This window comes from Clavelina lepadiformis, chromosome 3 (genome assembly GCF_947623445.1).
Source record: "Clavelina lepadiformis chromosome 3, kaClaLepa1.1, whole genome shotgun sequence".
Taxonomy (NCBI): domain Eukaryota; kingdom Metazoa; phylum Chordata; class Ascidiacea; order Aplousobranchia; family Clavelinidae; genus Clavelina; species Clavelina lepadiformis.
This window is the reverse complement of record NC_135242.1, coordinates 8,025,203-8,050,404: the sequence shown is the minus strand read 5'-3', so window position 1 is coordinate 8,050,404 and position 25,202 is coordinate 8,025,203. Positions and strand designations below refer to the sequence as shown.

The following is a 25,202-nucleotide window of genomic DNA, read 5'->3' as shown; positions in this document are numbered from 1 at the left end:
AGATGTTCACGGAAAACCATTTAGAAAACATTAAATTGTTTTAGGTTGCTTCTTGCATATGATCATTGCGTCATTGCACCCGATTTTATCGCTTGACTTGTAATGACTCATACAATTTATGCTCCCTCAATGATTAATTCTAACCCAAATAAACGCTGCAAAGTGCTAACAGCTTCACCAATCAGAATCAACAAAGCGATTGTATTAATTAAATTCACGCCTCAATGCGAATGCGCGAGATATTTCAACGCAAAAATATCAATGAATCTAGAAGCTTAAACATACAGAAATGTTAATGGACCAATATAGAGATAAAAGCAAAAACTAATTTAAGTAATTTCGTCTTCTTGCATCATACATGCAAGATAACGAAAATCAGTCGAACCTACTACAGTTTATATATTGTACATGCTACCGAATTGCAGATGAAAAGAAAATATGAATTGAAAAATTACAGATGCTACAAGCGATATATAATTTCTTTTAACTAATTAATAATCCGCTCAGGCTTTTAAACTAAATGGATGAAAAGTAATTAACTAATTACTACGATTAGATTGATTTGGCACAAGCTATTTGGCAACAAAAATTTGTAATTTGGCCGAATGAGATATTGCTACAAATTATAAACTAGTCATAGTGTATAAAAAGCAAACGCATGAAAAAGGTAGTTTGTTAAAAAGAAAAATCAATCTAGCGCGAAGTGCAGCAGCAGTTACTACCCAATAATGATACACGACTGGTAGTTAAAGGAAGTTAACAGTGGTATGATGAAGGTAATTAAAACAAAACAATCGTCTAAATATTTATCTTAATGTACAACAGATGTGCTGAATGACGCAGAGTAGTACCGGCTAACATTGACATAAAATATCGAAAATAAGTAAGAAAGTAAATTCAGACGTGAAATAACCGTGACAAAAGTTGTGCAGGCATATTCTTAGCAAACAATACAGAAAAAAATCATTCAAACAGCACGGGATTGTATCTGCACCTAATGTACCTAGCACCGAACCAATAATTAAATCAATTAAAATACGTACAGAGAGAGAAACAATCAATTAAAACTGTAGTTTTCTGTAATACCCAGTTCTGTCAAGGTCATTCCCGTTGTACCAAACACAACATCTTTGCCGACGCGAACACGGGTGGCAGTTCCAACCTTGGCTGGATTTTGTCTCCGTCCTTTGCCAGTTCTGATGGCAGCTGATGCTTTCTCGGACCTACTTAAGAAATGTATTAAATTGGTTTGTGATATTGATTAAGTTTATCGGCTCCTAAAAGCTAGGCATGAGGATAGTGTAGTCTAGCTAAAACGAAATATAATAACTTATGTTGTGATTTAGGTTACTATTCATATGATTTAACATTGCCTACTACAAAATATATTCCTATAATTACGTAATAACACTTCATTAGAATTACGGAAATCACCGTACACTTACCTTCCACTGGCCGTTCGACGGTTCTTTGCTGACGAATCGAGACATCGTGTCCGTGCTGATCTGCTGCTCAAAGCACTCCGGGGTCCGAACAGATTCCTTCTGGACACAGTAGTCTGGATGGTCTCCTCAGCGATGGCCATTTGCTGGTTGAGGATCGAATCGATGATGGAGTTTGACTTAATCTGAGCTCGTTCCATCGTTTCATCAAGAGTGTGCACGGCAAATATCTCAGCAACTTCTGATGGAGTCGGCATGGGACTCTGCTCACGAAACGCAGCTAAAACAGTACAAAGCGGCAATTTAAAAAAATGAGATATCTTTTGCTATCCGACATCAGTGCATGGGAGCATCACTGCATTAATTTTCGATTTAAATCGAATTGGAATATAAAATAGAACCATACATAAAATTTTACCTTTCATTCTTAAGCATTCGTTTTTATGACGTTCTTCCCATGCTTTCATTTTACAAGCTCTGCTGCAGTAGAAAACTTCATGGCAGCGGGTACATGACGTGAGGCGCACACCCACGGAACGACCACAGTCATAACAATAACGAAATAAAGGTTTCCTGAAAAATAGAACAATTTTGTTTAGGTTCATTGATTGAGATACTCGGTAAATTTGTTAAACTACCGGACTGGTCGAAGTGACGATTTTTTCTTTTTGGGCGTTACATTTGGGTTCGACGATTTGACATTCCGTGCAGATACAATCCCATCTCCGCTGTAACACACAAAACATGCAATCGAACGAATTTAAAGACATTGTACCACTGGAAGTTGCATATCAGCAAGCGAAAGACAGTTTGACAAGCAGCAAAGAGGAAACATCCAGATTAAAATGTACTGAAGTGATCTGGTGAAGCTGCCTACTTTACCACCAAGTGAATGTAAATTACTGTCAAAATTTGTACACTCAGCAACATTTTACATACCCCTGTTCGACATTTTGCGAGTTTGCAAAACTAACTCGGCTAATAAGAGCTTCCTGCCCCCAGGAAGTTTCCTCTGCCCCGGCCACGGTGGTACTTGTTTCGACCCTTGGAGTACTGCGAAGTACTTCGGCTCCCGCGCCAACGTACAGAAACCGACTGTTCCGGCTGGGACTTTGGCCTGTTAGTTGAAGCAGATTAGATTGTGTTATGATCACAAGGCACTGAGGTAACGCTTTGTAATGCCATTGATTTTTAGCTAATCAAACATACCAAGAAAAAAGTTATTTAACTAAATTGTTAACAACAGCTGACCACCTCTAACCTGTTTTAAAAAGTATGCTATTGCCTGATTACATTTAAAGGTATAAAAACGTTGGTCAGTTTACCTCAATCTCGCACACCTCAACTTTTCGGTTTTAATCTTAATATCTTCCTCTTTCCAGCGGTTAAAAATGATGCTCTTAGCTGCCCATAAATCACATTAAACTGGCTAAACTTCGTTATAGTTAATATTTAAATCTGATATGAGAATAACCTTAAAATACTTTAAAAACAAATCTTTCTAATTGTATTCTGCGCAACTCAAGTCTCTCTTTCACTGCTTTCACTGAAGGTTGTGTTCGTACATAACACGACTAAAAAATACCAGCTAGTCTGCTAGTGGTTATTGTAACTCACTTCGTATGCCAAGTTGACCCTCCTGGATCAATCGTTCTCGTTCTACATTGACAGCCGCATCACGTAAAAGTGACCCCAGGTGCGCCAGAAGTCTTTTTCGAGCCGTGTATGTCTCACGTTCCTAAAAATTGCTTCGCTACAATAATCACTTAACAAAAAAAGTAGTCAAATGTGCTTTTACTTTCTGTAAGGATAACATGGCACTGCCATGAATAAAATATCCGTAGCAAGAGATTAAAAGAGTCTGAACTAACTTTTAAATTGAGGGCATGGTATGGCGTGTGGGAAATCCTTAGATCCTGGTAAAACATCCAATGAGCATAATCAACAACGGTGCCTGACAACTTCTTCACTCCAAACGTTATCGGAGCCAAAATATTTGCACCAGCAGCCACAAGTTTATCAATCTACAAAGTTACATACATTATAATCAATCTCTGGTAAGATTATTATGCAGTTACATAAACTTATAGAATACTAATGACATCAAAGGAAGGAAGTTGGATAATTCTGTACATCGTTTTCTACGTTTACCTTATACCAGACAAAGCTTACCAGCTTAATTCTTTCCTCTGGTGTTCTTCTTTTTTCATATTTGGGATTAACAGCAACACACAACACGCTTCCAACGTTCCTTGTCAAGGGTAGACTAGCATCAGCGTTATAACGGAGTAATTCATCAATACTCTAAAGGAAATATTTCATTTACATGTTACAATTAGAGAAAAGGACGTTTAGTATTTGTAAGAAAAGTTACTCACTAGATCATTTCCGGAATACACAGCAAGTGAAAGTGGAGAATGCCCTTTCCATATCACGTCGGGGTTAGCGCCATTATCCAATAATAAATGGACAATATCTCTTGCATACTGAAATACATAAATGTGCTTATTAGCTGCAAATATTTCGAAGGTTAAATGAAGGCAGTGAATTGTCATGATGGCTTTAAACCTTTAAATTATAGTAATAAATGATGATTATAGTGATGATGAACGATAAATCTTATAAGGAATAGTGATGGTGACAAACCTGTCTAAAACAAGACAACCTATATAATGGAAATGGGGGTTGGCAATTCTATCTACTTTCAATTGTTTAGTAAAACTTGTCCAATCGCACCTTATAATTATCATCCCTTTCACAAGCAATGTGCAGTGGAGTGCGACCACTTTCATCGACAAAGTTCAACCCCTCCGTTACCCACTGTGTTGGAGTTTCTTTCCGCCTTGAACTTTGTGTACTTTTTTCTGAGTATTCGCTCTACCAAATCAAAAAACAAAACATAACTAAAACTATTACTTCCTCAATATAATAACAACAATTTTTCTTGATTTTAAAACAAACCAGACATAAAAGTCTTCTCACAAAACTATATAAAACGTACTACGGAATATTAATAATTATAACAGAGGTTATTTTATTATTGTTTTCTATTTTGTCGAACTAGAAGTGATTTATATTAAGCACAAAAAAAATTGTTAAATATTTCTGGTTTAGGTGTGCGTGTATTCGGTGCAAACTTTAAGAGGACAGCAAAAACCTGAAATACCATATTAACAACAAACAAACCGAGCAAACAGAGTAGTTTACCCCTGACGCTTTTATTACAATAACCTAGATGTGTAGTCATTTACAAAACAAAAAGAGTTTGTGAACCATGACATGCTGTAATAAAGAACTATTGTTGAAACAAGCGTTCCACTTTGATCATACTTTCAAAACATCACAAGGTGGCTGATGTTTGATGATACAACTGTTGATACCTCCACAATCCAAAAGTCAAAACAAAACACGCTAGTATTTCACAAAAACACTAAATGGTTGAATGAAACTAAACAGTTTGGACACAGCTGTGGTATCTTATTTTTATTTGCCAACATATTGTTACTTGAATTACTGGAATTTAAACTTACAACACTTGTGTCCCCATCTGATAACATAAACCCTTCATCAAGAGCTGCAGTGTTCGGATTAGCATTTGCGCTGAGAAGTAATTCAACAATTTTGACACCTTCAGGACATTTAATTCCACTTGCAATGTGCAAAACTGTAAGACCGCCAAGCTAAAAATATTAAAAAAGTATTTTACTGTTTGCAACAGCAAATTTAGTGTTGAAAATTCGCTCATTACAAAGCCGTTTAAAAATATTGAGATATTTTGATCACTATAATAATGTTATTCAAAACATATCCGTGTAAGACATTCCAGTAACATAAATCATTGCAAAAAAATCTAACAAAGGTTCAAGGTTTGAATTTTTACAGCAATATTATACAATGTTCATCGCAATTAGAAACTATTGGGCATAGCCACATATAACAGGATTTGATACTGTACTTGTAACAGAAAAAATCCACCTGTCCTGATAGGCGATGTTCTGTGGATGCTCCTCTTTCTAGCAACAATTTTACAGCATCTACATCTCCAGCTTTCACAGCAAAGAACAACAATGGAAATGGCACTGTTCCTATATCGGGATTTGCTCCTCTTTGTAAAAGCAACTCAATCATAAATTGGAGACGAACATGCCTGAAATTAACAAACACTAGAGTTTTATGTCATCTAAATTTGCATTGCTTAACTAAATATATTTTAAATCAACCATCAAAAACAGACAGTGATATAAATACAAATTTGTACAATAAAGCAAACCTACTCTGCTTTCCATACGGCTAACGCTCCTGCAGTGCCTAACTTAATGGCCTTCCCATCACGTGTTGAAACTCCACTCACTGCTTTTTGATTTAAGCTGAGTAAAGTAGCAGTTCTCTCAATCAGGTCATCAGGAACATCAAAATCATATTGCATCATGTTTTCATTTGAATCAAATGTTGGTCTTTCTGAAACCATTGTTTTGTTTGTATCATGATTAGATTTCAAATTTGTTATTTTTAAAGAACTTGTTCAAAACACGACTAAAAACATATATTACCAGCAGTTGAAGATCTTGCTTCAGTGTCTGTTGTAGCAGTAGCACTATCATCAAGTTCTTCTTCGAACTGTTGGTGACTTTTCGCTTCAGCAGATTGAGCTCGAGATTTTGTAGATATCATATTTCTGTGAGCCTTCATTATCCTTTACAATCAGAGAATTATATACGCTAACAACAAGAACATGCTTTGATGCAAATAAACTTAATGGGTTAAAGACTTTTACAACAGCACCTTATGTCACTTTTGCATGTCTCAATGTCACCCTTTTGATTTATAGGACTTGTCAATTTTTCTCGTAAAAGTAGCAACACATTGCTATCATTGTATTGCCCTTTTCGGTTTTTAGTTAAATCCGAAGTTGGAAGTGAAGATCTTCTTCCTGGGCTTAAACTCCTCCGAATGGGACTAAAGGATCGCTGAAAAATGCAAAATATATAAGCTTAAGCAATGTAAAAGTTAAGTACTAGTAATATACTATGTCTGTTTATTGGATGAATTTCTTACTCTTGATCCTAACTGAACACTTGCACGCCTTTGCTTTCTCCCTTTTCTCTTTCCTGTTTTGTCTTTATTTCGAAATCTGTGTATGGAATCCTCTGCAATGTTGGACTTAAAATGGTCAACAGGGTAATAAAATATATGACATGCTGTAAGTGCTGACACGCCTTCATCATTGACCTTGAAATGAACAAAACACATCTACAATGCTTTTGAAAATTTTTAAGTTGCATGCGATTATAAGTTGGATTTAAGAATGTAAAAAACGCTATGATATAAAGACAAGTTAATGTTTTCAATTTATGATGAAAATTTCCAAATTAAAACTAGCAAGCAGAAAAATTCCAATAACAATTTTATTAGAAACATTTGACGGATTTATGATTACAAAGTGAATGGTCAAAAGAATTTTACCTGATTGACATTAGCACCCATATCTAAGAGTAAATTGACAACTTCGTCATGGCAGTGCATGGCAGCGCCAATCAAGGCGGTGTTACCATGACAGTCGGACACATTTGGATCCACTAAACCAGATTTTAGAATAGAGTAGACCATTCTAATATCACCAACGGTAGCCTTTTCAATAAAAGTTTTAGAAATATTTCCCAAGTAGCCCAACTGGGACTTCTTTTTTATGTCAGGGCAGTTAGTTGTAGGGTTCACATCAAAGGACACCTCACTAGCAGCATGTCGGTATCTGTAGATCTAACAGATATACACATATTATCTAAATGTAATATCTTTACATATCAGGAGAATTAAAACTTTTATCAAGAAAATTTCTCCTTTTGCTGAGTACGAAAAATGTCCAAAATATCATAGTCTTACTTTATTATAGGTGCAAACTGCAAACAAATTTTAGTTCACTTATTTAATTTATTATTTTTTTATTCATTTAACACTTATTCATTAATAAGTTGTTGAAATATATACTACTAAAAGTTTTTGGAAGACGTACATGTTTTTGAATATCCATCATCAAAGGAGTGTTGTTAGTAGCTATCAGAAATGACAATGTGTCGCCTTTGATTAATTCATAATCAGTGCCATAGAAGACTTTATCTAAATCTTCTTTATGTTTTATAGTCAAAGGTAAATGCTCAAAATCTTTAGAATAAGTTTCTATTCCTGGTGGTAAGGCAGTGTTTTCCGCAAACAACAACGATTTACAATCATTTGAAAGAAATGTAAACAGGTCGCTGTCTTTACCCATCATTTTGTGGATTTGATTATCTGCTTCCGAGCTTAAATCTATCCGAGCCAGGTGTTGCTCGGGGAAGTATTCATACTCTTCATGGTCTTTCATGGTAAATGTGTTTTCGATGGATTCACAGATCTTAAAGAGTTTCTCCCGATGCCAAATTCCGACATCTATTCCTTGTTTTGTATTTGTATACTTCATCACACCTGGACCAAATCTCTCGTCTGCTTTATAGAGGCCCTGAAACTCATCACCGTTTGAAAAAATAAATTTTCCATAACCTTCTTTTCTATCCAAGTAAAATGTCCCAAAATATTTTGTTCCATTAGGCCAAATGTATTTTCCTGAACCGTGGCGATGGTCTTTATAGAACTGCCCTTCATAAACCTAAAATATTATTAAAAACTGTTAAAATATTACTGTTGGTAGATTAAATAATTTACGAAGTCATTTATTAATAGGCATTATTAATAGAACTACATCAATCGCAAATGATTTAATATCATTAAATCACAACTGTTGTTCACAGAGAAACGGAAAACTGATTAAGCATAACCGTAGCTGAAAATTTAAAAATAGCAACAAACAACGCAGTAAGATATCTCTTATGGCTTTTAAGCAAAATTAGAACGTAATAACAACATTAATCAGAGCACCAGTAATTGAAAAAAATAGTGATACACAGTGATAAGGTAAGAAATAGGTAAGCTGAAATAATTTAAAATAATAAAGGACTTAAAATATTTTAGAAAAACAAAAAATATCATACTTCTCCAGAAACCCATTTGTGCACTCCATTTCCATGACGCATGTCATTATAGAACAACCCTTCATATACAGATCCATCTTGCCAGGTTTGCTTTCCTTGTCCATTTCTGCATCCGTCAGAGAATTCACCTTCATACGTTGCACCAGAAGGCCAAGTGAATGTTCCGAACAACACAGGCTCATCTTCAACATCTTTCAACTTTGTAAAAATTTCGTATGTGGAAAAGGTTTTAGCACTCTTTGTGTAACGAGTAGTTGAAGTGTTTAATCGTAGAAACAAGTTCTTGTCATCTTTTTCTTGTTGGTCTGGACTAATCGAAGGCATTCTCAAGCTTTTGTTGATATTCAGAAAAAGTTCAGTGTGCCAATATATGACATGTTCTCAACATTGTAGTTTAGGGTATGTACAAATTTATGGAGGCCAAAGGGCCAAATATCTTCAAAATTTCACAAAAATTGTGTAATTTACCACTTTATAAGAATATTGATTAATTATATTTATTAATTCCATAAAACCTGGACATAATTGGAATGACATGGCTTGTCATGCAATTATGCACCATGACTAATTTCACCACTAGCAAAAATAAAAAGTTCTTTGACAGTTTTGACAGAGAAGCAACACTAATTTACAAGAAGAAAAAAAAGAGGGACCTTAGGAATGCCATACTGCGGAAAGCAAGAAATGCAAAGTACAGTTTTTCCTCGATTATCCGTTCCTCGTTTAACCGGCATTCGATTATCCGGCCGAGTGATCAATGACTTTGGGAGGTCGTTTTACTTCGCATGATTGCACTTGCAACTATCATATGCGTGAGATTACTCTGGTTTTTATTTTTCAATTGACGTTGAACCGCCGCCGTAGCTACTACCGATTGAATGGTTTAGTGAGGTCCTCCGATTGGACCCGGAGCGGCTGGCAACGGCCGAACCGGTGTCCGAAAAGACGATCTAACTTGATCATTTAGAGGAAGTAAAAGTCGTAACAAGGTTTCCGTAGGTGAACCTGCGGAAGGATCATTATCGAAACGAACGGAGGCTCCCGCTCGAGCTGCGGCGGCTTTGCCGGGAAACCGGCCGCCTCTCGCGCTTGTCGAGGTCAAGACGCGCCCGTTGAGGCGCTCGACAAGGCACAAGTCTTTCACGGGCGTCGAGTACCCCCGCGGTTTCAAATGACGGTCGTCAGATCGTCCGCTCGGCGCTCACATTCAAACCTGTGACTGCTTCGTAGAAGCTGAAACGATAAACGATGATGGCTCTTGGCGGTGGATCACTCGGCTCGCGAGTCGATGAAGGACGCAGCTAGCTGCGTGAATTGCAGGATACATTGAGCATCGACGTTCTGAACGCGAATTGTGGCCTCGGGTTAATCCCGGGACCACGCCCGCCTCAGGGTCGTTTGAAAAGCAATCCCGGCGCGCCCGTCGCCCGGGCGAATGCGGAGTCGAACGGAGACCTGTGTCTCCGCCGTCCCGTCGAAGTCAGCAAGGGTCCGGCACGCGATCGGAGAGCGCGGCGGCGACGGATCGACCTCGAAGAGGTGTCCTCGTTTCGCCAAGTCGCCGCGATCGATCGCGAACGTCGTCGATCCTAGGCACGTGTGACGTCTCTTACATTTCGGCCTGAGGTCGGACGAGACTACCCGCTGAATTTAAGCATATTACTAAGCAGAGGAAAAGAAACTAACGAGGATTCCCTCAGTAACGGCGAGTGAAGCGGGATGAGCCCATCGCCGAATCCGGTCGCTTTTGGAGCGCTCCGGAATTGTGGCGTATAGAATTCGTCTTGCGCGCGTCGCGGATCGCCCGCGTCCTTCTGATCGATCTGATCGTCCCATAGCGGGTGTCAGGCCCATGGCGGCGATTTGCGTGCGTGCTCGGTAAAAATACAAATTCAATTATCCGTTTTTTTTGCTTATCCGGTCAGATTTTTGAAAATATTGACCCAACTTGACCGGATAATCGAGGAAGTACTGTATCATTAATTAACATTGTTGAGGAATTTTTTTTATATTTGAAACAACTGATTATTATGCATATGCACTGTGGATTTTAGAAAAAATTCGTACTTTGACAAAAGTTAAAAATAAAACAAAGAATGCATTGCTTTGAAAAAAAAAAATTTATTTTTGAAGTTATAGCAAACTTTTAACCAGAATATTTTATCCACAAACACTCCACAATGATTAAAGCTAATATGATTATACTGAGTAATGTTGCAAATGACTATAATGAGTAGGGCCAAAAACAAAAAGATTGAAAAGGACTGAAAAAAACTAAGATAAGAATAAATAAGCTTGACAGTTTGAGAAGGTTGGATAGGGCTGCAAATAACTAGGCTTACAATACTGAATGAATTAAATGACTTTTCAATTTTTATTAGAACATTAGAAAATATTCAACATTAGAAAATATTCAACATTAGAAAATATTTCATATGGCTTCGTTTGTTCTTGAAAATTTGTCTAACACTTTTAGGCACAGATTCTACTAGTTTTTGGTAAGTTTTGGTGATTTCTTCATCTCTGTATCGTATTAAATTAATAGCCTTAATCAGCTTGTTTGTGGTAGTACAGTCATGTTCCGTTTACAAAGTCACGTTTTGATTATAGTCAACAAATTGTCAATTGGAATAGGATCTGGTGAGTTACCAGTCCATTCTAAAATGGTGAAGTTGTTGTTGGCAATACACTTTATCGTTTACATACTGGTACATGCCTGAATGCATGTGGGTTCAACCTGCTCATGCTTGGATGCATGCTCCTATGAGTGCATTTACCAATTAGCTTATGTGCAATTGTGCATGCATACATGAAGTTACAGTTATTCATAATGATAAGTGAGCTACAAATCGTTTAGCACCTTTTCAATGTTGTCATATTTTTTTATTTTTCAGTCCATATGGGCTGCTGAATATAGTGGTACACTGGTATAGAATATAGGGTTCTAGTATACAAGTGCACAACCAGATGATGTCACAAGTTTAATACCTTCGGTATTGTATACAAAGGCATCCTGTGGTTGTGCACTTGTGTATTAGCCTTGAATATAGAATACTGGTGAACAGTTCTAAATCCGAGAATAAAAATTATCATACCATAGCCTAGTTGTTTAGCTATTTCCAATCTATCTGCTTTCAGCCCAAATCAATGCAATCTATTTCAGTCCTACAGTCCCAGTTACAGCTCTACTGTAAACATTCGTTTTTAACCCTTTGATTTCATAATTTTCAGCCGTTCTAAATAGCCTATTCATGGTATTTTACAGCCCAATAGCCTATATAAGCCTAGCCTAGTCTTTAATATCGTTATTTTCTGGTCAAAGATCTGAAGGTCGATTATAGCCCTATGTTATTCGATTGGTTTCAGCCCTTTCTAACAGTATAATGTCATTGTTTCTTAATAGATTTAATAAAACCGCGCCGTCAGATCGGTAAAAACTCAGGTAGGTTATAGGCTAGCTTATGAACTTAAGAAAGAACTGGCTATACAACTTGACTCTTGAGTTCCTGTAAACTAAATTCAGCTGCGCTTTTAAATCTGAGTCTTGACTTCCAAAAAATTCAGAATTCTAACATTAATATTCATTCTAACCGAAGACACCATTACATCGTAAGGTGAACAAATTTATTCTTTAGTTTCACACAGTACATTTCCGCTATTGAGACTCAGGCTAACGTCTGTGACTACAAGTAGCCTGTAGCTTGGTTCGTAAGCATAGCAACAATTGCCATTAAATCATAACAACCTACTGTACGCATGTTTGCATAAATGCAATATTTCTGGGATAATGAAAATGGATAAAGATAAAAACAATAAAGGTTTCTCAAATTTCATGATACAAATGTACAATTTCTTTTAGCTGATTGTTTTTATCACAAATTTATTTGTATTACTTGTTTTTTTTTCTTACACCGACAACGTGTGTCAACTAAACAGTGTTCTTACTAGGTTGATTGATTGTTATTAATTATTGCTTGATCAATAGTTCGTTAATCTGACTCCATTGATATGCGCGTTCGTTAACCATTGATAGACTATTTGAACATCACAATGCAATGACCAAACTGACAATGTTTTTGAATAACGTTATATTAATTATTGATTCACAACGAAACGGCTATTGCTTTCAGAGCACACAATAGAGATGCGTTCAGTAGACTGTTAATGCCAGAATTGAACTAATGCGAACTTATGCATTGAACGCCTTAGTGACGATTGACGTTATTGGGAAGTCATCGAAACTGAAGCATGTGAGAAACCGGGTCGCCTATGCCCTATACTAAACACGACCAAAATATATCACAGCACTTGTTGTTAAACACGCGAAATAGAAACACTAATAAGTAATAACATTATAATATCATTAGATCTGCACAAAAATTCCGTAGGAACAAGGGCAAATTATAATAATATGCACAAACGCATAGATAATTAGATACTACAATATATTTGTTATGAATCGAAATCTATGATTTCGATACATGTTGTTTTTGCTTTTCGGATTATTTTTAAAGATTGAAATCGAAAATTTCGATACCTATTGTTTTACGCATTATTCTTCTTCTTCGTCTTCTCATTTTGCATGTTTGGTGCGGTAACTGGCGTAAATAACATCGGACGTTCTTGAAATGTGGTATGTGGGTGAGGTTTAATTAAATCTCAGTCAAGTTCGTGTATGAGCGTGATCAGGAGAATACTTTTTGGAGAAATCGTCAAAAACTTTCAAATTTTAGTACTTTTGGACGGTTAATGTCTCCTTTATCTTTTCTCGTCTTGTTTTAAAGCTACTTGCTCCCCCAACACACCACTTTAATGTCGATCACATAATAAGGAGATATAGGGCAATTTATGAGGAATGTTTTGTCAACGCCAAAAATTTCATGTTTTCTTGCATAACGTTTTGTGGCGTCGAGATAATTTTTTTAAACATCGTGGAAATAATTATCGTTGTTATAGAAAAGAAAAAATATTGTTTTGTCACGTGACCATAACTATAGGAAATCACCTCTACATTCCCAGTTTTTATTTTAACGTTACTTGAAAAGTATTTACGATACAGCAATGAAACTTTGTTCGATTAATTATTCATCTATTTACTCCCGACTCAAACAAGGACAGACACTTACATTAGACCAAGTGATCTAATAATAACAGTTCAAAATCGGGCATAAATGAAAATTTTCATAATTTGATTGTAACTTTTTCTACTTATTGTATAATTTTTTACTCGACGCAATACCAACGCCAAGCACAAATTTTCAAAAATGCAATGACGGAGGATTACAACACAAATCGAATCAACATCACGCCGACGTCGCTTGGTTACTGTCCACGCCGACCGCATCACCGCGCTCACTCACACATATTTGCTCTTGGCGTCTTCATCTGCCAAGCAGCTTGACGTAACATGACGAAACTTATGACTTGTCTCGTTTCTATTCCCTTCTTCTAATGCGTTTCGAAGCGAAACCTGGCTGGAAAGATTTATTACCTCTAGCTAGATCAGGGGTGACGAACCTATTCGACGACGCGGGCCACTTTGTCAGTTACGGCTGAGCAAGCGGGCCGCACAATTTTTTTAACATTTTGCATAATAATTAGCATTCAAGCACAACCGCTTCATTTGGCAGATTTTTAGCTGCTCCTGCGGCCGTAAAAAATACATCGATTGAGTGCGGCAATCTATTGAAGACATACTGCTGCGACTCAATTGTGCTATCAGCTTTTGATATCGCATTGCGCAAAGATTAGAAACAGGTGAAAGAAAGTTCAAGACTGCTGGTCTCACCGGACGCTTCGTTCAAGACTGCTGGTCTCCCGGACGCAAAATTTAACCCTAAATTCCGGACATGTCCGGAATTTTCCGGACGGTATGGCAACCCTAAATTCCTATAAGTCCTATATGCCATGCATGTATGGGCGTTTGTCAAATCGTTTGGTGGGCCGCACAAAATTGTTTGGCGGGCCGCATGTTCGTCACCTCTGAGCTAGATTAAACAGAGGTCGGCAACCTGCGGCTCTTTCAGCCCTCTGCTCTGGCTCCCGTGACTTTAAACACTGCGAGCTTGGGCAATACAAAAAAATTTGTTGTAAATTAATAACGACTCTATAGTTTAAACTAGTTTTGTTGAAAATTATGACTTACAAATCCGTTTAGTATGTTTTTTCATTAAGATTTAATGCTTTTATCTTGCTAAGGAAAAAACCCTTCAGGACTGTTTGGAATAATGGCGGCTCATCACGGCTTACAATGCATGTATGCGGACAGATTCTGATTTGCCCGCCCCCCTCTGTGAAACGATAAAGAGCATATTGTTACGTGTTTACCGCACAATTAATGTTAGCATTATCTTATACCTGGCAGTGTCACGATGCAGTGTGTAGTAGCCTGTAGCATTTTGTAAACAGTTTAAAAGTGTCAGATACTCTTTGTTAAATATGTAAATCGCCATTAGTTATTTATCAGTAACTTTTGCAAATTTGCCAAATTATTGCCAGTAGGCTATACCAGAGTTATCTTTAATAGTAAGCCTAGTTTCCGTAGTCTAGAGCAGCATCTAATTGAAAATCTTTTAGGTAATAAAGAGTTTAGAAACGATATTACAACAAAACAGTATAGTCTTGTATCGATTAATAATTAGCAATGGAAAAGTGTAAGAAGAGAAAAGTTGCGGACGAAAAAAGAATGTTCAACCCCTCATGGACAGATTCATTTGCTTTCATTGCTAGCAAAACTGGCTTGCCGGTATGTTTGTTATGTGATGAGGAATTAGCAAACAACAAAAAATCAAACGTTGAAAGACATTTTCTGAATAAGCACAATGTCTTTGCAGAAAAATATCCTGCTGGAGATCAGCGAAAAAAAGCAGTTTTAGAACTGCGGCGGAGAGCCAATCAAAGCAAAACTTTTTTCAGTAAGTGGATGAACTCATCCACATCAAGCACTTCTGCTAGTTTTATAGCGGCTCGAGAGATAGCCTGTCATGGAAAGCCATTTACAGATGGAGAATATTTAAAAGAGACATACATCAAAATATCAGAACATCTATTCTCAGACTTTAAAAACAAGAATAAAATCATTCAGAAAATCAAAGACATGCCCCTCTCAGCAAAAACTGTCAAAGACAGAACTATTAGAATGGCAGCCAACATCAGTTCTCAACAAATTTCGGATATCAATTCAGCCCCAGGATACTCTATTGCTTGTGATGGTTCAAAAGATATCAGTGATGTTGAGCAAATATCGCTGTTTTGCAGATACGTAAATTCTACTGGATTAAAGGAAGAATTGATTGAAATAATACCACTAAAAGGCCAGACGCGAGGTGAAGACATCTGTGGGGCAGTGTTAGACTGTCTCAAAAAAAAAGAAATAAACACAACTCACTTGGTTTCGGTCGCTACTGATGGAGCACCAAATATGGTAGGAACGCAGCAGGGGTTTGTGAGTTTACTTCAGAAGTCATTGGATAGAAATCTGTTGACGTTTCACTGTATGTTTCATCAGGAGGCATTGTGCGCTCAAACATTTCCCCGGGAGTGCAATGAAATGATGAATCTCGTCATTCGAGTAGTAAATAAAATAATTGCACAAGGATTAAACCACCGACAGTTTCGTTCATTATTAGATGAACTTGATAGCACATATCCAGATCTGCGGCTACACAACAAAGTTCGATGGCTGTCCCGAGGGGAGGTACTGAAAAGATTTGCTGTGAGTTTGGAACACGAAAAAACGTTTTTAAAAATCAAAGGGGTCTCTTTTCCTGAATTGGATCAGCCAGATTGGGTAGAAAAGTTGCATTTCATGGTGGATATGACATCGCACCTCAACACGTTGAACAAAAGCCTGCAAGGAAAAGGTAGCACAACCCTGCAGATGCTGGAGGAGGTTTTGGCTTTTGAGCGCAAGATGACAGTGTTTGCCAGAGATGTACAGAGAGGTACACTACTTCACTTTCCCTTTCTAAAAGAGTTCAAATAAGCACACAACCAGTTAAATTTTGTTTACTTTCAGCAAGCTATCATCGATATGCAAACTGTGTTTCAACAACGATTCTGTGATTTCAGGAAGGAAAAAGATACGTTATCCTTCCCTATTACACCTCTGGAAATCGATCCATTACTGCTGAATATGACTGCATTCACAGCTGTAAGTCAAGCTACTCTTGAGCTTGAACTGGCCGACATAGCTGACAAGGATATGTGGGTATCTAAGTTCCGAAGCTTGAGAGCTGACCTTGAAGATCTTGCTCGCCAGAAGGCCACGCTTCGTCAAAACCACAAATGGAGTGACCTTGAAAAGCTTCAAAAACCAGATAAGCTCGTGTTCGATACGTGGAATGCCATACATGTGTTGTGTTTAATAGTCGGGTTTTGTTTGTTGAAATTACAGAATATTCGCATGTACAAAGCAAAAATTTTAGGAAATTCTGCATGAAGTGTAGGCTATAATTACCTTTTGTTTTAGTGGCCAACTCGACAGTTACATGTTATGGCTCCGAATAGGTCTTAATTTAAATAAACTTGGGAACATTGGCTCTTTTAATGCTAAAGGTTGCCGACCTCTGAGCTAGAACATCCGCGTTAATATTTCGATCCGTATTGAGTTTTTATTAAACCTAACCTAAATTTTCCTTTTAATATAAATTAAACTTTAATTAAACCCTAAATATCTTAAATCGATTTCTTGCTTACCTGTCTCCTAACCACTTGTTTTTAACAACGGGCTCTGTGACCCACTTACGGTAAAATAATTACTTTGTTTTTGCTTTTGCCAAGCCTAAAAAGCTTGAAAAAAATGTAATTGACCGAAAGTGAGTAACGCAACCCGTTGTTAAAGATAAGAGGTTATAGGAGTTACAAGAAATCATAAAAAATAGCTTCGAACGCAAGATTTTTTTTCTGGTCAGCCTAAACAGTGGCAGCCAAAAAGCTTACAGTTTGAAACTAACATCAGGGGCAAATTAAAGTTAACTGGTGAAAGACGTAAACGTGCAGCTACATGTGAGAAACTGGGCGCGTGGTACCACGCAGCTTTGTGCCATCAAAACCGCTACACTGTCGATTTACCCTTCTTTGAATGTCGCGACGTATGTGCTTTCAATACAATTCATTATTATCCGATTAAACACAATGGGCAAGTCCTTACCATGTCCTGTTACATTTGCAACTAGCCTGCCATAATAAGCTTAGGCCTATTATTAATTATTATCGGCCCGGTTGGGACAGTCGCAGTTTTCGGAGCCTGTACAAGACGGATTGCGATTTGTTTCGAAATGTTTTTGTTGTGATTACCATAACTGAATTAGAAATGATTTTTTCCGGTTACCGAAGTTGTGTTTTCGCGTTTCTATAACCGAATCTTCGGTAATCTGTTACCAAACTTAATAAATTGATCTTCCGTAATCGAAAAAAGTCTTTAAAATTGTGTTTTTTTTCGGTAATGTAATTTTCAAAACCGATGTTTGCTAAACGTTTTTCGTTGAAATAGTGGTAACCTACAAAAAATTGATGTGTGTGTGTGTCTATCGAAACTTGCACAAAGACAAGCTTGGTGACCGGGGCTGAAGCGATGAGCAATCATCAGCAAGTTTTGGTCACGCAAAGATTAATTAGTATATTATCATTACAATACCAGGTAGACGACATGTTTGATTTATTGTTACAGTACTTATTAAAACATGCTCTACTTCCAAATAAAGCATAACATATCGTAAAAATTTCATTTCATCGCCATAGTGTAGTCGCCATGGAATATAATATCCTCTTCGTATGACTTTCTTTGCAGGCGGATTTATTTTTTCTGTTTACGACTCTCCTTTGATAAACTTATCTCAAAAGTCACCTTCATACAAATCGCCTGAGTGTCTCGGAGTGCGTTATGTCACGTGCGCTATGCTTGAAGATAACAGCAGCAGTAGCGTACGTGATTTCCGTATTGCAGTGTTGCGCACAGGACACAGTGACTGAAGTAAAGATTACTTTGAATTGCATGTTAAGGCATTTGCGGTTTTACCGAATGGTAAACTCATTTAGCCAGACATATTGAAGTTGCGGCCAGTAATTGTCACCGGTAAATACTGAAAGAATGTTCTGATGACCTTGAGAAACGCGGGTTTAGTTCTTGTATAAAATGTGCTTCATGTGTGTGTGTCATATGTATGAGCGCGATTGAAGGAAGGCAGAAAATAGTGTCTGAGTTAAACCAACTTTGCTTTGTTGAAGCAAGAAGATTTGAAATCTCATATGCAGTTATTTTTCATAGTTCCATTGCATTTTAAAACAGAATGACTAGATTGGAAAGTTAACTAACTGTATATGCGTGTTGTTCAAAATCCGTGCAGCATAAGTACTTACATGAGCTGATGTATGCTTCTTCATCACTGCTACATGAGGGTGACTGTCAGTCAAATTGGAGTAGAGTTTTAACGAGAAATAATACGTGTATAATTTAAAATTTAGGCGTGACAGTGGAAGCACTTTTGTGACAATTTTTTTTGGTCATTTATTTTAACTGTCATTGAAGCGGACTAGCCTGATGTGATAAACTTTGGTGTACCAATAGAGTTGTTAGGCATTTGAGTCTCAAATATGGCTGCCCAAACTGGAAATCATGGTGCTTTTCGGCTTGCCAAAACGGAAGGTGTGGCACACTGACATATATTTTCAAGATATGTTAATGTATGTGTTAACAATTTAACAGAACTTTTAGGTTTAAGCATTTGTAAACATCCAGAATGTCAAGTGGCACTATTTCCAAATTACATGCTCGGCAGATTTTTGACAGCCGTGGTAATCCTACTGTTGAAGTTGATTTAGTTACGGCAAATGGGCTCTTTCGTGCTGCTGTACCAAGTGGTGCTTCAACTGGAATTTATGAAGCCCTAGAGTTGCGAGACAAAGACCCTAATAATTTCCTTGGCAAAGGTATGTTTTGTTGTTTAGTTTCCAATTAGCTAAAGGAACTTTTATTTACCAGTGTATGACAAATAACTACTTTGTTCTGTTTTATGTTATGCAGGAGTTCAAAAGGCAATTTCCAATGTCAACAACATAATTGCTCCTGCCCTTGTTGGAAAAGATCTTGATCTGACAAATCAAACTGCCATCGATCAAATTATGCTTGATATGGATGGAACTAAAAATAAGTGTGAGTGTATTTTACAGTAGTATACCTTACGTTACAATCATCACAGTAGTTTTCTAATGATCCAACTGTTCCTGGTTATTATGTCATGTATGTCTGGTTTTTATCACTGCAGTAGCTGTAGCTCATATAATATTATGTTACTATATCTGATAAATTATGTTTCACAATATAGCAAAACTCGGAGCCAATGCAATTTTGGGTGTTTCATTGGCTGTTGCAAAAGCAGCAGCTGCGCAGAAGGGTGTCCCATTGTACCGACATTTAGCTGATCTTGCTGGAAATAAAGATGTTCTTTTGCCAGTTCCTGTAAGTTCAGTACCTAAGATTTTGTAGCAGATACGGGTGCCATCATCATTACAGCTTGTTGTTTTTTTGCATATGACAGTCATTCAATGTTATTAATGGTGGAAGTCATGCTGGAAATAAACTTGCTATGCAAGAGTTCATGATTTTCCCATCTGGAGCTACCAGTTTTAGTGAAGCTATGAAAATGGGTTCCGAAACTTATCAGCACCTTAAGGCCGTAATAAAGAAAGAATATGGTCAAGATGCAACAAATGTTGGTGATGAAGGTGGTTTTGCTCCCAACATCACAAGTAACAAGGAAGCATTGGAACTGATAAAGGTGGATGTTATTGTGTGTGAATGTGACATAATTGTGAAGTAGCCGCTTAATTATTGTTGTTTTCTGTCGGTCAATAAGCCACACTGTTATCTGCAATGTTTTTGCAATCAAGTAAAAACCGTATACTGATCTTAAAATTCCGAAAACATTGTTTAACATCTCAGTAAGTGAAGTAACTGAGTTTTGTGGTCGACACAATTTAGTTCTGAGCTCTTTTTACAAAGGTATTGATTGCCTCGTTCAATCCAGACATGCATGTACAGTAACAGAAAATAGTTTATTTCCTTCATGAGACTGCATTTCTTTATAAAAGTATATTCAGCTTAAAATATTTGAAAAGGGATGTTATAATACTTGGCTTATTGTATGTTTTTTTTTTAATTTAGAAAGCTATTGAGAAAGCCGGATATACAGGAAAAGTTAACATCTGTATGGACACTGCTGCATCTGAATTTTGGAACGACAAGTTGAAGAAATATGATCTTGATTTTAAAAGTGAACCAACTGATCCATCAAACACAGAACGATATGTCAGTAGTTTTACCCATATACATTTAGTAATTGTCTTTTAAGTGCTACTACCTAAAATAGTTCAGGAATTTGCGTTGTTACAGTGATCTGCTTATCCCAGGCAAAATTATAACAAAAATTTTCTTGCATTATTTTTTCCAGAAAACGCCAAAAGAACTTGGTGATGTGTATCGTAGCTTCCTCAAGGATTACCCCATCTTGTCAATTGAAGACCCCTTTGACCAAGATGACTGGGATGGTTATGCAGCTTTCACTGCCTCCGTGAAGGAGCAAGTTGTTGGGTGTGTTTTCGCTATATAGTGACTTTGTGTGCACTCTATTTAGACTGACAGTTAACTCTAAAATTAATCTTTGCTCGGCTGTTAAAGCTTTGGCATAATATTAAACAATTTTCTTTTACACTAGTGATGATCTTCTTGTCACTAACCCTGAAAGAATTCAAACTGCCTTGGACAAGAAAGCATGTAATGCTCTTCTTCTCAAAGTTAACCAGATTGGCAGTCTTACAGAAGCTATCAAGGCGTAAGTTGGATTGTTGATGAATGAGCAATTAGCCAACATCTATGTAGATTTCTTAGTGCAATTGTGTGAAACATTTCTGAGGGTATGATAATGAAACAGTTGCAAGATGGCACAATCAAATGGATGGGGTGTAATGGTCTCTCATCGCTCTGGGGAGACAGAGGACAGTTTCATTGCTGATCTGGTAGTTGGACTTAAAACCGGTCAGATCAAAACTGGTGCACCGTGCAGATCAGAAAGACTAGCTAAATACAACCAGCTGCTCAGGTAAAAACTGTGTACCGAATATGACAGCGCATACTACATAAAATTATATGCTGTGCATTGCAGTGTCAGTTATACTGTATATGGTTTTAATAATGAGTCTCTATTTGATGTAGAATTGAGGAAGAGCTTGGTTCAAATGCAAAGTTCGCTGGAGGAAACTGGCGCAATCCTTTCTCAGCCTAAACCTGGTCATCTACTGCTCTATATCAACTTGGCTTGTTAATCATTGCTGTTGTTTTCTGTATTTTGAATAAATTTAAGAAGATAATTAATTATACTGTGCCATAGCATTCTACAGAATTGTCCTGTGCTCGTAGACTTTGCATGTTTTGACATGTATTATATATAATAGCCCCCCATTGGAAGTTCAATTCAATTGTTATTTTGTTACAATAAAAGTTCTGTGCAAGTTAAAGTTTTTATTTTGTTATTAGAAAAAGTGCAAATCATTTTCAGATGGCATGATTGTAACAGTGTCCGTTGCTAACCTCTTCTGTTCAGTTCATCTCAAAACCCCCGTTTAAAAGCAGCCACCGAAATGATTACAGTTGTTTCTGTTACAGCTGGTAAGACACTGTAAAGTAAACAACAATTAAATGCCGTAAAAGTACTATGAAGACAGATTAATGTAGGGAAATTTAAAGAAAGCAATTGTACCTGCAAAATCCAAATATATATCCATATAACCCGCAATCCCACTGATCAAAAAGATAAAATGACAGTGCCACACAAGCACCAGCATGAGCTCCTATTGCTATACAAGCAAGTTAAGAAATTTGAAACATCACAAAGTTTAAATCATTAACCTTCTACTTTGATAGGCCAAACAAGCCAAAAATGTATAGAGTATACTTGACCGTTATAAACTATAATCTGAAATAATGAATTTACTTGTTTGACTTCCAGAGACAGACGATTTAAAACAAAAAAACATTCAATAAAAAAGATACACAGTAAGGACTGAGTTGAATTGAACATGGAAAAACCACCAACAAAACCAATGAGTTCCAGCAAAAACATGCCCAAGGTAATGGAGAGTAAAACAATGAGTAATGTTCGTTGAGATGAGTACTGGTCGGTTGTGTAGGAGACAGGTAAACATGCTTGTATGTTTTGATCCTGTAAAACATCATCACAAACCTATACAACAAACTTTGAAATGCTAATACCTACATGCTACGTTATACATTTACAACTGTAATTCAAGTTACATCATAAAACTTCTATCCCTAAAGTGAAATTTCATGAAAATTTTGTAAAAATTTCACCACTTTAAATGCAAGAAAACAAACATCCTTACCAAAGACCAGAACATTGTGATTACTATTACAAGGTGAGCAACTAAGACCAGAAATCGAGCAGGAATGAGTGATTTAAACGCCTTCATTTATATAGATTTTCTGATATATGCTGTGACAGCTATGCACTTCTTACAAGAGTACAAAATCACTTCACTTTCTTAGTTTTAAAATTCTGTAATAAATTTAAAGAAAACAAATGTAAATACATTGATTAGACTTTTGATACTTCCATAAATATTTTTCAGGGTATGATAACACAAATTTCGTTCTTAGATTTCAGTAAGTGGTTTGCCATTTGAACACCTACATTTAAAATTAGTACTTTTTGAATAGAACTCCTATATTTTGCTTATTGAGTCCCAAATACATGTCTAAATGCAATAATTGATATAATATAGCAGAAATATGATAATAATTGCAATTATAATTACATAATATACAAAATATAACAATTACCAGGGTATTTTTTTTCAGTATTGTCAGTTTTTTGGGTAATAGAAAATGGTTAGATGTAGATAAGAAGTTTCATAACGTGAAGGTCAATATTAACAAAGTCATAACGACAAGAAAACGGTTTTACCATTCGAAAAAGTTTTTACCATTTGGTAGTAAAGTCAATTTTATACATTAAACACGAGTAGTAAAGTACTGTTGTGAAAGTTTGTTTCACTTGACAAATCTTTGCCAAGTACAAATTTCTGCCACCTGTCACTACAGATGGTTATGTTACAATAATCGTTGAACAAAACATGAGACATTGTGTTGCAATGAAATAGTTGCAACAAGAAGTTGGGCCTCTTGAATAAAAAGACTATCATACCATAATAAGCCTGGCCCACTGGTATTTCTGAATAAAAACGACAGCAGTTTTCGACAAGAAATCATGTTTGCAAAGATGCAAATTTTTGCATCATGCAGTGCACTGGAGCTTCAATTCTTCATTTATTTACTATAAATTGGCGTTCAAACAATTAGCTATTCTTTGTTTGTTTATTATAAATCGGTGTGAAGATATAAAATTTCTGCGTGAACGTTGATGAAGTTCCTGCATGCAGCTGCCACACTTTCCCCCATGGGGCGGTGTTAACAGAGAATATGGTTTACAAGGTTTTATTATTACTTTTAGCCTAAAGTTACGTTATTTAAGATTAAAGTTTCCTCATTCTATTAAAGATACAGTCTCATTTTGGATACCTCGTTCCGTTAGAAAGAACAGAATTCGAAGAGATTGATTATTTCACTGAAAGTAGGTCATGCAGTCTGTTGTTAAAGATAGGAGGTTAAGTTAGGATAGAGGTCATGCAAGAAGTTGATTTTAGCTAATTAAGGTTTTATTGGAGTATTAGATTTGAAGGCACCATTAAACAGTATAGGTCTAGATTTTGGGTTAGCTGTTAGAAATTCTTTTGTGCGGTTTTCTTTAACCATCCATTTGTTGTGCACTTATGACAAATTAATAATTCGCTTGTGCACTACTTGTGTGAAGTATTACACAACAAACATATCTGTCATAAAGACCGCATATGCTGGCGGTAATTGTTTGAATATGAGCGAGGACGATTGATGGTTGATAACTTGTTTTACTTCTGCTTCGATGATATGAGTTCTCATTTCTCAAATTGCATGACTATGCTGTTAGTTGCTTGATTCTGTCTATACAAATTACTAAATTATAAAGTTCCCATTTTATTTATTATAACACAAAGGCTTTTGCCTTTGGGCAAATCTTGCTGAATGTTACATTGCGCTCAGTAACAAGTGAGACGGTAAAAGGGAAAAGAGGGGTTGTAAACAAAACATCGGTTTTTATATGTGGCATACAAGTTCAATCAAGGAAATTTATCTGACGTCATTACGGAGAACGCAAATCTGGTCAACAACTGAATTGCAAGATCTCAAATTAAATTTCAAACATCTCGAAAACAACTCGTGACTCGTGACGTAATCGTCACACACTTAAGATATTTATTGAAATTAGAAAATATTCTGTGGGTTTGGTGTCAATGCTAACCTACCCTCTTATAGCACAATTGTCTTATTGCTATGTTGCATGTTTTAAGCCTTGGGCTTTGCCACTTTTGGGTGAAAAATAATTAATACAATAGCTTACCTACTTCCGACTGGCAAAAACGAAGGTTATAAACCATTACGCGGTGGTCAGTCGGTTACCGTAAATTGTGATTTTTCATCTTCAGTAGTAACGACCACCGATGAAATAGCCTACCGGTACCTATTTCCAAAAATAAGCCATTTGATACTCAAAAACATCTTGACATGGTACTTTTGTATTGATAAGGGCTGGTAAACTAATTCAAGCTGACGTATTCCTAATAGAAATCA

General features: G+C 36.6%; 4 protein-coding genes and 1 pseudogene across 6 annotated transcripts; 3 read left to right on the top strand and 2 right to left on the bottom strand.

Annotated features, from left to right (window-relative positions):
• Window positions 1-181: 181 nt before the first annotated feature.
• On the bottom strand, window positions 182-8,921 carry LOC143450178 (ankyrin repeat and MYND domain-containing protein 1-like). 3 transcript variants are annotated; one of them, XM_076950617.1, is made up of 19 exons: window positions 8,465-8,921; window positions 7,453-8,082; window positions 6,906-7,199; window positions 6,498-6,671; window positions 6,225-6,409; window positions 5,993-6,135; window positions 5,717-5,900; window positions 5,418-5,589; window positions 4,973-5,122; window positions 4,179-4,319; window positions 3,821-3,928; window positions 3,615-3,746; window positions 3,314-3,466; window positions 3,060-3,180; window positions 2,382-2,559; window positions 2,081-2,170; window positions 1,861-2,015; window positions 1,446-1,722; window positions 182-1,226 (listed from the first exon to the last, which is right to left on the bottom strand). In XM_076950617.1, the coding sequence occupies exons 1-19, from the start codon at window positions 8,786-8,788 to the stop codon at window positions 1,058-1,060; spliced, it is 3,780 nt and encodes a 1,259-aa protein (XP_076806732.1). In that variant the 5' UTR covers window positions 8,789-8,921; the 3' UTR covers window positions 182-1,057. The 3 variants fall into 3 exon arrangements, 2 of the variants coding, with proteins under 2 accessions (XP_076806732.1, XP_076806733.1); XM_076950618.1 differs by having other exon boundaries at window positions 182-1,223; XR_013114654.1 differs by lacking the exons at window positions 182-1,226; window positions 1,446-1,722 and adding an exon at window positions 2,768-2,846 and having other exon boundaries at window positions 1,964-2,015.
• A 796-nt stretch (window positions 8,922-9,717) lies between these two features.
• Window positions 9,718-9,861, top strand: LOC143450938 (5.8S ribosomal RNA; annotated as a pseudogene).
• Window positions 9,862-15,107: 5,246 nt separating this feature from the next.
• LOC143449805 (general transcription factor II-I repeat domain-containing protein 2-like) lies at window positions 15,108-16,904 on the top strand. The gene is made up of 2 exons (XM_076950134.1): window positions 15,108-16,397; window positions 16,482-16,904. The coding sequence occupies exons 1-2, from the start codon at window positions 15,108-15,110 to the stop codon at window positions 16,902-16,904; spliced, it is 1,713 nt and encodes a 570-aa protein (XP_076806249.1).
• A 2,244-nt stretch (window positions 16,905-19,148) lies between these two features.
• LOC143450171 (alpha-enolase-like) lies at window positions 19,149-21,976 on the top strand. The gene is made up of 9 exons (XM_076950610.1): window positions 19,149-19,393; window positions 19,488-19,616; window positions 19,789-19,922; window positions 20,002-20,241; window positions 20,628-20,771; window positions 20,914-21,053; window positions 21,178-21,294; window positions 21,394-21,561; window positions 21,675-21,976. The coding sequence occupies exons 1-9, from the start codon at window positions 19,204-19,206 to the stop codon at window positions 21,742-21,744; spliced, it is 1,332 nt and encodes a 443-aa protein (XP_076806725.1). The 5' UTR covers window positions 19,149-19,203; the 3' UTR covers window positions 21,745-21,976.
• Window positions 21,972-25,108, bottom strand: LOC143450172 (transmembrane protein 107-like). The gene is made up of 5 exons (XM_076950611.1): window positions 24,973-25,108; window positions 22,862-23,034; window positions 22,512-22,680; window positions 22,219-22,315; window positions 21,972-22,135 (listed from the first exon to the last, which is right to left on the bottom strand). Exons 2-5 carry the CDS (start codon window positions 22,946-22,948, stop codon window positions 22,069-22,071), a joined length of 420 nt encoding a protein of 139 aa, XP_076806726.1. The 5' UTR covers window positions 22,949-23,034; window positions 24,973-25,108; the 3' UTR covers window positions 21,972-22,068.
• Window positions 25,109-25,202: the final 94 nt, after the last annotated feature.

What these genes read in the sequence shown, in the direction of transcription:
- LOC143450178 (XM_076950617.1), bottom strand. Translation starts at nt 8,788, where the DNA reads ATGCCTTCGATTAGTCCAGACCAACAAGAAAAAGATGACAAGAACTTG. An exon ending in AAAGGGATGATAATTATAAG is followed by an intron (nt 3,929 to 4,178) that starts GTGCGATTGGAC and finishes TATGTATTTCAG; the next exon opens with TATGCAAGAGATATTGTCCA. An exon ending in ACCATGCCCTCAATTTAAAA is followed by an intron (nt 3,181 to 3,313) that starts GTTAGTTCAGAC and finishes AGCAATTTTTAG; the next exon opens with GAACGTGAGACATACACGGC.
- LOC143449805 (XM_076950134.1), top strand. Translation starts at nt 15,108, where the DNA reads ATGGAAAAGTGTAAGAAGAGAAAAGTTGCGGACGAAAAAAGAATGTTC. An exon ending in TGACAGTGTTTGCCAGAGAT is followed by an intron (nt 16,398 to 16,481) that starts GTACAGAGAGGT and finishes GTTTACTTTCAG; the next exon opens with CAAGCTATCATCGATATGCA.
- LOC143450171 (XM_076950610.1), top strand. Translation starts at nt 19,204, where the DNA reads ATGTCAAGTGGCACTATTTCCAAATTACATGCTCGGCAGATTTTTGAC. An exon ending in GGATGGAACTAAAAATAAGT is followed by an intron (nt 19,617 to 19,788) that starts GTGAGTGTATTT and finishes TTCACAATATAG; the next exon opens with CAAAACTCGGAGCCAATGCA. An exon ending in CATCAAACACAGAACGATAT is followed by an intron (nt 20,772 to 20,913) that starts GTCAGTAGTTTT and finishes TATTTTTTCCAG; the next exon opens with AAAACGCCAAAAGAACTTGG.
- LOC143450172 (XM_076950611.1), bottom strand. Translation starts at nt 22,948, where the DNA reads ATGAAGGCGTTTAAATCACTCATTCCTGCTCGATTTCTGGTCTTAGTT. An exon ending in TTCAACTCAGTCCTTACTGT is followed by an intron (nt 22,316 to 22,511) that starts GTATCTTTTTTA and finishes TTGCTTGTATAG; the next exon opens with CAATAGGAGCTCATGCTGGT. An exon ending in TATATATTTGGATTTTGCAG is followed by an intron (nt 22,136 to 22,218) that starts GTACAATTGCTT and finishes TTTACTTTACAG; the next exon opens with TGTCTTACCAGCTGTAACAG.